General features: G+C 46.2%; 1 protein-coding gene across 1 annotated transcript in view; it reads left to right on the top strand.

Moving 5' to 3' along the window:
• The first annotated feature begins 6,709 nt into the window (after positions 1-6,709).
• The window catches only part of Zbtb38 (zinc finger and BTB domain containing 38), a 22,458-nt gene continuing 18,615 nt past the window's right edge, over positions 6,710-10,552 (top strand). Inside the window, exon 1 of the mRNA XM_029481986.1 lies at positions 6,710-6,916. Coding sequence (XP_029337846.1) covers positions 6,710-6,916 — 207 coding nt within the window. The remainder of the gene's footprint in view (positions 6,917-10,552) is intronic.

The following is a 10,552-nucleotide window of genomic DNA, read 5'->3' as shown; positions in this document are numbered from 1 at the left end:
AGAACTCTGTGGGAAACCATGGCAAATGTGAGGCTGTCAGTTGAAGGCAGAGAGAGAGAGAGAGAGAGAGAGAGAGAGAGAGAGAGAGAGAGAGAGAGAGAGGAGGTGAGAGCAGAGTCAGGCAAAAGCACCAGAGTGGTCTCCTAGGAATTCCTATTGCACGGTGACCAGACTATTTTCCAGACCGATGGGGTCAGCTCTGTGTCTCCATGACACCTCTAAAGGAGAAGCTGGCCTCCTAGCGTTGGCTTCTTCTATTCAAAGGAGTGGTTTTGATTTGTGTCTTGGTAGATCTGTTTTCTTGTGCTGTCCCATTCATTGTCTTGAAGCTCCCACCGCCAGGCTCTATTCTCGCTGTCATTTTGTCCTTGTCATATTAGGGAGGGCACGGCAATGCAGTGGGATGATGTCACCTCAGAATCCTCTAAGACAGTTCGAGCTAAATAAAGTCCTGTGTGTTACTCAGCCATCCCTGTTCCCTGTCACACCACCTGCTCAAGGTGGATATGGGAGGATGGGTGAATCTGATGGTTTGATCAGCACTTGGAGCATGAGGAGACCCCATCCTCCCATAATGCACAGGCTCTGCCTCCCAGGATTCATGTGTTCNGAGTTTCCCTGTAGGAACAAACAGGCTGGAAGGATGCTGGAGAACCCGGGTGTCACCCACATACAGTGCATGTGAAGGCTTCATGGAAACCTTGGGTACTGACATGTCACCATTCAAACATTAGGACAGTGAGTCTCTGGACAGATGAAATTTTAGGAACAGAATAAAATTTGTAGTGACATTTTTGAATTTTGGTTTCCTTAAAAACCCCCGAAATATTATAAGAATGTGCTTTGGTCTTCTTAATCCCAGGTGTGAGGCTGTGGTAGCTGACCGTGATTTGCCTCATGCTTTAGCAGAGGCATGGTTTTGCCAGCTGCAGAGAGTTTCTGCNACTGTGTGATGTTTGGAATTCTGGAGACTTTTCAGAGGGTGTATAAGTGGGAGGGTCCCAAGGAACAAAGTTGTTGGTCATTTAAGGGGCTTGTTTGCAGTTTGTTAGTAGCCGTGGTCAAAGAAGAAACAAAAGGGAAACATTAGATTCGGGGATCTCTTGCCCTTCTGTCCTTGTTCCCCTCCGATCTGTGTTAAGACAGTGAAACCGGGGGAGGAGGGGTGGGAAAAGAAGAAAAAGCTGTAAGACCAGCTACAAAAACTGAAGTAACTTAAACTTACATTTTATAGATTAAAATGTACATACAAGTTCAGGGAGGTGATATGAACATTAAACATGGGCTAATAATGAGAGGATAAGAAGTAGTTTTAATGCTGCAAGCCTTTATTTTTAAGCTTTGTTTTGCTTCTTAGGTATATGAGTGTGAAATGGGTAGGTGCATGTGGGTGCAGGTGCCACCCCTTATATTAGAGGAGTCTAATCCTCTGGACCTGCAATTATAGGTGGTTGTGAGCCACCAAATGTGGCCCTAGGAACCAAATTTGGGTCCTCTGCAAGAGCAGTGCCTACTCTTAACCACTGAGCCATCTCTCCAGCCCCAAGACTGTTGAAAACTACTGTGCATACTTAGAGACTTACCGCCATGGTCAGTTGTGGATTCTATTGTACACTGTCTGAGTCCGCCCATTAGGACCACCACAATGACAGCCTGTACAGTCTTTTCCTTTCGAGCACTGGCTTGAAGTCGTCCCAGGCCTAATCCAAGGAAAGGTAATAACCACTGACCTCTCCTTCTCCATGTAACTGCATATAAATCACCCACTTCATATATAACCGTGCCCATTTCATGTGAGCAAAATTCTTTCTGTAAGTTCTGTAACAGAAAGAAACATATGATTCTGCTATCTGGAGAGTCATCAGGAACATGTGGCAGCCTTTGTCAGGCTGCCCAGTACTGGGTGACACCGGAGGAACCCATCAGAGGAAGTTCCTCCTTATCTGGGCTGTCACTCCCAAGGGAGCAGAATGGAGCCAGGCATCAGGTGATAGGTACCAANAAAGAAGGACAGCAGGCATCCCCCCACAGACATGATGTAAGGTGTTGACTTAGCAAGGATGTTCACTAAGCAGCCAAGCATCGGCTTTCTGAGTTGTCCAGGAATTGTGAGAATTGTCCCCTCCCCTTCTAGTAACACTTTATTGACCTTCGCTGTGGAGTATGGAATGCAGTCCCTCTCTTCTCTGCATCTTTTAGTGACTCCTTGCTCTTGGCATCATGTCATGGTGTGTGTGCAGCACTTGGCATGAGACCTTGCACACAGAAAGTGCTCAGCAGATGTTAGCTTTTCATGTCACTGGCTTTCATCCTCTCCATCATAGCTATTACCCTTTCAGCAGAGGCAGGCATGGTAGCTTCTGTAGACCCCACTTAACCCACTCGTGTAGACGTGAAGATGGAGCACACATCTAAAGCAGTGCTGTAGGCTCAGTTCTGTTTCCCCTATCCTCTTTTCTTACAGCTATCAGTCTTCTTTTGAGGCTCTTGAGCACTTAAGGCATGTCTCTGTCATTATATAAGGAAGGCTGTAGGGTTTGGTGTCCAGTGGGTCACTAGTAGGGAGCCANGATGTGGTTGTTCCAGGGATTTGCTCCAAGGTGTGCTGCTGGATGAGAAGCTATCAGAGAGTGCTGCAGGGAAGTCCTGCTTGGTCCTCAGTGTGGACCTTGGCCTGGCAGTGGGGACCTGACCTGAGATCTTGCCTCCCACACCACTCCAGTCCCACTATGTGGAAGAATGCACCTAAGATTTCCCCGACTCCTGTGAGTTTATCCTTTGGGGAACGTTGCCATACACAGAGGCAAACGTGTGCAGACGAGTTTGCCAGCTTGCTAACCAGAACATGTTTTAAGGACAATCTTCGAGGATGTGGGTTGGATTCCGTTTAGAAATGCATGCTGGAGTAACAGATCTCAGTAAGACTCAAATTCTGAAGACTGTTGAAATGGTTTCCAAGAAGAGAAATTTCCGTCTGAAGGGACAGAAAGCCTTTCTGTGTGTCNGGGAAGTAACAGGAACCGTTTGAATGGAGGATTTTAGTAAGGGGAGTGTATCACTATACAGTAAGGGGAGAACTGCTTCCTGTGAACGTGGCGAGAAGGAACTCAGTGCTAATTCCAGTGTTGGTATGGTCCAGTATGGCCGCCTGATCCTAAGAAAACAACTAAGTCTGAAATAATCTCATTCTGCCATGATGGCTTGTCCAAACTTCAAGTGCAAGGGCTGGGGGAAGAGCATGCCACTGTATTTTAGAGAGGAAATCTGAGCTTCCTATCAAATTAATCCAATTTGGAAAATGAACTACGTCTTCGGCCTCTCAAAGCGCTTGCCTCCNTTTAGAAGGCGGCGTAGTCATTTTAATTCTATTAACCTGTGGGTGTTTCCCTGCTAACCTGTAGTATTTTCAGGTGGCCTTTGCCCTGATTCTTAGCCCTATGGAGTCTCCCAGTACCAAAGAGTGCTTGGGAGAGCCGCCATGTATATGAGTGGTCTCTGCAATGGTTAGTCTTCCTTCTCTGTCAGCTGCTAGGGAGCTCAGCCTGCAGCTTCTGGATCCATGCCCTTCGCCCATTCATCCATAAGTTATGGCCNTGACGGTTTTACTGGGCTGAATGATAAGGCCTTCCAAAAGATATGCCTACAACCCAGAACCTGCAAGTGGGATCTCATCTGGGGAAATGATCTCATAGATTATCATAATTGTGAAACTAGAAATGAGATCGTCCTAGATGATCAGGCAGCCGCACAGAAGTGAGACATACACAAAAGGATGAGAAGAGAAAGGTAAAAGGGAGGGTCCTGTAGCCATAAGCCAGAGCTAAAAGCAGCAAGGAAAGGCTCTGCGCATGCCCTGTGATCAGGAGCCTGGGCCTACAAACGCCCTGCCAGGCTCTGTCCTGGGTTGTAGGGAATAAATCTCTACTAATTTAATGCCCAAATCACCTTTGATCTAAAAGCATCTGGGCTCCTGTTAAACTCAGATTTACTCCAGGCTATTACAGTTCAGGGTGACAGCTAGAAACAGTTTTTAATAAGNGTCCCTGGTGGTGGTTCTGGTAGCTTGCCTGTTCCTCTCGGGCTCCTTTGGGCCAGTTGTTTTCATGCAGTTGAACAAAATCCACGATCACATTTGCAGCCCCCACCCCATGTCAGTGCACCGTTCAGTTCCTCCAGCAGCCAAGAGCCACCGCCTTCCCAAGGCTACTTAGAGGGACTCAGGCTTCATTATCCTCTTCCCACACTAGATCTGGGATCCCTACCTGTTAATGGCTACTCGGCCGTCTTTTCCTCTCTCCTCTAATGTCTCATTAGGAGATTCTCCCACCCCAATGACTTTGAAGCCTTTCTCTTCTTTCCACTATGTAGTTAGGGCTAAGAGCGTTAGGACTAGAGGGAGAGTCTAGGTCCTCATGACGTTGACACTCCTGTCTGGGGCCCTGCCATTCTCTACCTCTGCATCTCCCATCAGGCCCTGGGAAGCAGCCTATCTCTCTATCCTTCTCNGGATGTGCCACTCCATTTCGTGGCTCTGTGCTGCTTAGTCCTCTGCCTGAAGTTGGCTACAGCGTTCCCTCCTGGATCTCCGGGACTCATCTCCTCCCCCTTTCCCTGACATCCCCCAAACTAAGCTTAAGGCTCCCCCCTCCTCAGGCCTGGACACCAGATATAGGAGTTCCTGCTAGCCCACTCATGAAGTGGGAAGAAATTCTGGTTTCTTTGGAAATTCAGTTGTGTCATGTGATGTTTTTGTGGAAGCTGTCTTGTGAGAGGGCATGTGATGTTTTGCTGACGCAGACACTTGAGAGGGAGCGGGATGTTTGGAAGGAGTATAAGTAGAAGCCCACAGACGATGAAAGGCCCCTCTTGCATTGTGACACTGTGCAACACTTTGCTGGTCTTTGTTGGCCATGCAATGCTTTGCTGGTCTTCACTTCATAGAAACACACCAAAGAATTTCTCATGGTATTCCAGCTGATTCTGGTCTTCTGCTGACTCGTGCAGGCGTAGCCTTGCGGGTTTTGATGGATTCTACCACCGCTTCTGATTNGTGCTTGGTGTTTGCTATTGAGCTAGACTGCTGGTATCCTGACAACAAAGATTGATATCTAAACAGGTCTACAATCCCCTTGTTCTATTAGCCATCTTTCTCCCGTACCTTTGGTCGGTGGGCTAGAAGGGAGGCTAAATCGGTCAAGAACCCTAAATAAAGTAGCTTTGAAAGATCTAAACCTACATTATTTGTTCCATGAGACAGCCCCTCCAGGAGGAGCAGAGTGAAGAAATGAAGGAGTCTAAAAGGCCAAGATGAGGGAAGTTCTGTTTGAGTCAGTATTGCCTGAAACACTTGTTAGTAAAAGTTAAAAGTAGATAATTTTAGGGAGTGCATTTTAAATGCATAACTAGTAATATGTCATACCATTGACTGAGCATTTTCTTGTCAAGATCTATTTTTAACATAATTACCAGAATCANCTTGGGCATTGCTGTCATTTTACAGAACACATTAAACAAAATGCTGTGATCAGGTAATGAAGAGGCAAAGCCGAGTAGGGAATGACCACATGCTCTGGGGCATGGTGATGGCGTCCAGGCTGGCCAGCAAAAACTTAAAAGCCCAGAAATCAAACATGCTAGTCAAAAGGAGGTAGTGGTTTAATGTTTACTAACATTGAAATCACACACACACAAATATTTTTGAAACTCAGAGCCACACAACCAAGATTAGAATCCCATCCTTGCTATAAGCTGTATAGTGCTAGGACTCTGGCCTAACTCACCTGAGCCTCAGCGTCTCCTTTTGGAAACATCACTCCATAGCTGCATGGACATCACATGAAGGAAAGTGACTTGATGTGTATGAGAGTGTTTGTAAGTGAGATAGGCCCACCAGGATGGACACAGCTGGGCGCTCTTGCCTTTGTTGTGTTTGAGTCCACAAAGTTGGCCTTTGGAAAGAGTCAGGATGGGGAAGGAGGCATTTTGCTTGGTAAGCAGCTATTGGAGCTGAAACAATCACAGGCTGTCTGNATTCCATAGCTGGGCAGAGCACAAGAATGCTGCGATCACAAGATGCTGGGACTGGGTTTGAGAGGATGGAGGTGGAAGGAAATTGGTCCAACACTTGTTGAGACAGTGAGTGCAGAGTGCGTTGTTTGTATGGCTTTGTACTCACTCTGCTAAAAGGAGCAGCCAAGCTGCAGGTCACTCGCTCCAGGAATTGTGAGACCTTTTTCTTCTCTCCTCCTGAGGCTGTGCCTGCAGCTCTGAAGCTTCCTGGATCTGAGGTCAAGACCTCACTTACCTCAAGTTCATAGTGTCTTGATCCCATGCATCGGAGTCGAGTCACATGCTGGCCCTGTANCTTCAGCCACCCTCTTTTGGAAGGAGACTGAGGCTTTATCAGTCCTATTTTNAAAGGTAAATTAGAAAAATGTGTCTTCAGGAGTCACGGATAAACAGTACTGACTAGCAGAGTGCATGCAAGAACATTTTCCTTCATGCCTGTTAGCAGCATCCACAGAGGAAGCAGGAAGCAGTGTGGCACATCTAAGCAACCTGTCATGTCCTTTAAGATACGGTTGGTGCTTTCAGCATGTCAGCGGGTGGAGNGGGAATGGGCCAAATGAACACATTTAAACAGTAAAAATAAACAGGAAATTTTGAGTTTTGACTGTAAATCTCAGTCCTGGACGTTTGGAAATTAGAGATGGCAGAAAACAAGGAAAGAAAGAAGCCGCTGTGCCTTTCTCTAAAATACATCACCAAAATAAAGCAGACCGCGGTGCTTGTATTTCCTGGCTGCTGCGGCGGCATGCTTAGCTCCTGTCTGATCCAGCACTCCGGAAGCAGCCTGGGCTCCCTCTCGCAGGCTGAAGCAGGCTTAGTGACGTCAGGCAGTTTCCAAGGTCAGAGGGTACAGCCCTGGCTCAGCAGTTTGCAGGCCTGGTGCAGGGAGGCCTGTGAACCAGAGGTCTGGTTTCCCTTGGCTTCTCTGTAACATTCGCTTTACAAGGGAGTGGCTCAAGGAATTAGATTCCAGTCAGGAAAAGAGAGACCTCAAAAGGCTGTGGTGGGACANGGGCCGCACTTGAGGATCCCTTGGGATGAAGTGGGACAGGGGCTGCAGTTGGGGTCCCTGGAGGTGAAGGCTTCTCTGGATGAAGGTTTCACATGGAGTGGGGCAGCCTCAGACCAGCTCTGGAATCTGTGGAGTTTTAGTGTGGGCTCCTCCCGTGCCTGTGAGTTTCCGAGTAAAACTCTTCTGTCTTGTTGAAGCTTTTCTTTTTTTCTTTTTTCTTTTTTCAAATTTACTCTTCTTGTTTTGAGAGACATTTTAGTGGGAGTGGGTTTGCCAGCTGGTAAGGATTCTAGAGTGTTTCTTTGGGTATGTTATATCATCTTGTAGGCGTTGCCTTGTGAACCGGAAGTGGGCTTTGGTCGTCTTCTGCAAGCCAACCCAAGTTGCAGCCCTGACAAAGNGTCCATCAGGGAAGGGCTTTGCCCCAGGAACTACGGAACTATGTTAGTGACATTGTCATACAGCAAGTAAGTTAGCCGAGCTCGAGCAGAGCCCAGGTACTACAGTAGGCAGGGGCCAACTTTGCCTTCAGAGGAGAAAGATAATCACTTAAGAAAAAGGCTAGTCCAGCCAAGCGAGAATTCTTAGAATTACTGCTTAACCCCAGCACTCGCTGATGGTTTTGATCAAAGAATTTGATGGCAGTTCAAAGCATAATCTACAACAAAGTACAGAACTGTGCTAAACCTGAAACTGAAACTAATTTTTTTAACTGGGCAAACTGCAAGGTAATACATCTATTAATACTTAAACTAATATATAAACCATATTAACATATAGTATATATACTCTATGTGTATGTACAGCATATATAAACAGTATATATTTAAGTATTAATATATTAATATATTGTATACTATATATAGNACATATACTGTAGATATGCTGTATACAATATACATACTATATATATTGTAAACTAAATTAGCAAACGGCTAAGGTCTTATGATCCTAGATTTAAGCAAGAACTAGCTAGAATGTCCCAAGACTGCACTCTTAAAAATCCCTCCTGTGGGGCTGGAGAGATGGCTCATCGGTTAAGAGCACTGACTGCTCTTCTGAAGGTCCTGAGTTCAAATCCTAGCAACCACATGGTGGCTCACAACCATCCGTAATAAGATCTAATGCCCTCTTCTGGAGTGTCTGAAGACAGCTACAGTGTACTTATGTATAATAATAAATAAATGTTTAAAAAAAAATCCCTCCTGCATGAAGACAGAGGAGCAGAGGTGGTCTGTGGAGAGTATAAAAGTAGGTAGCTAAGGTAATGAGGCACAGCGTGGGGGAAGGGAAGGGACTGCTCTGATCTGAAATAAGTATAGAAGATTAAAACATACCGGTCTTGTGAGTGTTTATTCCTAAATCCTTAGCCGGGTTTGCATGAGCCTCCCATGGAAGGGGGAAATGCATGCCACCGAAACGNGCTGGTCATGTAAGCAGTCGTCTTGTTGGCCTCCTTCCTACCAGCTAACAAGTAGTTACCTTAAAAGGCTCTTGTTAAACTGCTAATGCCCACATTTGCATCAGCCTAGAAGAAACATGAGCAGTTCCCATATTCTGCTACCAGTACTATTTGGCCACTGAAGAAGCTGCAGTACCAAGAGATTGAAGTCACGGCAAACCCAGGATGACCTTACACCAAGGTCAGAGTCCCACAGTGCCAGCCTGCCTCATCCTAAGTTCTCCTTCGGTAGACCTGTATCCTATGAGTAGACTACGTCTAGGCATTGAGGTGCTCTCTGTTCTCCTAGATTAGTGACTTCCATTCCCACTCTGCCTTCTCCCTTACCCCATCTTGTGTTAGCTCCGGTGTTAGGTGCAATAGGTGGTAGGGTGGTCAGCCTTGAAACAAAATAAAAGCTAAAGTGATATTCAACTGATATATATTACGTTTAGGTTGATGTATTTTAAGAAAATGAATTAAATTGTTATGGAAAATGCTGATTTTCCCTTATATGTTCTTGCCAGGGCCACCTGTGAAGCATATGGTAGCTTTGTACATAAAAAAGAAATGGGTACAAGCAGAGCATTGGGGCTCCCAGCTACCAGTGAGTATAAAGTGTATACCTAGAGGCACATGGTGGCTCAGTTAGGATACAGTTTGTAAAGCATGTGGTAGAAAGAAGGCTGATACCATACAGGCCTCTCTGGGACTGCAGTTCCCTGTACACATTGCTCCATGCATCCTAGAAGACAAGGCAGTATAAGTTCTTTCTTTCCTGAGATTTATTTATTTATTTTATGAGTATGCACGTCTTGCCTGCATGCATTCATATGTGCCATATACATGCNTTGTGTCCGCACTGGTCAGAAGAGCAGAACAGATGCTCAGGACTGAAGTTATAGATGGTTATGAGCCACCATGTGGGTACTTGGGATGAAAGTTGGGTCCTCTGCAGAAGAAGCAAGTGTTCTTAACTGCTGAGTCATCTCTCCAGCCGCTAAACCTAAGTTCTTATTCTGTCTTCATGTTCTTGAACTTGAAATGAAAATCACAGGCTTTGGGTCAGTCTGTGATTTTAATCCCAGATCTAAATGATCTTTTCCAAGCTCCACAGTCTCTCCAAGTCATCTTTATCACTAAAATGTGATCGCCATTGGGACCAACGAGGCGGCACAGCAGGTAAAAGCACTTGTTACACAAGTCTCATACCTGGGTTCAAGCCCCTGGAGCCCTGTTAAAAGCCAAATGCAGTGGGACACATCTGTAATCACAGTGAAATGAGGGGTGGAGACAGGAGGACTGCCCAGAAGCCAATGGGCCAGCTGGCCTAAATAGCAGCAGCAGGAAACTCAAAGGTAGACCCTGCCGCAACAAGGTGTCTTCTGACCTCCACATATACACCACGTGTACACCCACAAACANTTTACCCAAGCAGCAGGGCTTACTGGGGTAACGTATGTAATGTGTACAATGGTGCTAGGCACAAGCTGTGCTTGTCACGTGTTGGGTCCAGCATAAAGACGACATATTTACCTGCTCATCTTCCCTGACAGCAGGCAAGTCTTCGGCGGGGCTTTTGATGCATCCGTGAAGAATGTGAAGGCCATTTTACAGTAATACTTGGAAAAGCTGCCCAGAGGGGCTCCAATATAAACATACATGAGAATAGTTATTTCATAAAGTGGTCAGAGTCGGCTTCTGACTCGAGNGCACGCCATAACTTCTCTAAGGATGCCAAGCACACAGTGGGATGCAAGCATGGCGTCCTGACTCCAAAGCCCAATGTAGCATCAGTGACAGTGCTAATTCTTTCTGAGTCCTGCTCTTGCATCCGATTGCAGCCTTGTGCTGAGCACCACCTCGAGAGGCACGTACTGCCGTGCATTTTTCAATTTACTGTTGGTTGCCTCACAGGGGAAGTTGGCACAGGTGTCTTTTGGTTAAGTCACATACCAGGCACTGGTAGGCACAGGCACCCGCAGTCCTATAACCCACAAGTAGGCCACAGGCCCAGCACTGGATCCAAA

The sequence above is a fragment of the Mus caroli genome, chromosome 9, assembly GCF_900094665.2.
Source record: "Mus caroli chromosome 9, CAROLI_EIJ_v1.1, whole genome shotgun sequence".
Lineage (NCBI taxonomy): Eukaryota > Metazoa > Chordata > Mammalia > Rodentia > Muridae > Mus > Mus caroli.
The sequence above is the reverse complement of the archived record's forward strand: the minus strand, read 5'-3'. Positions and strand labels throughout refer to the sequence as shown.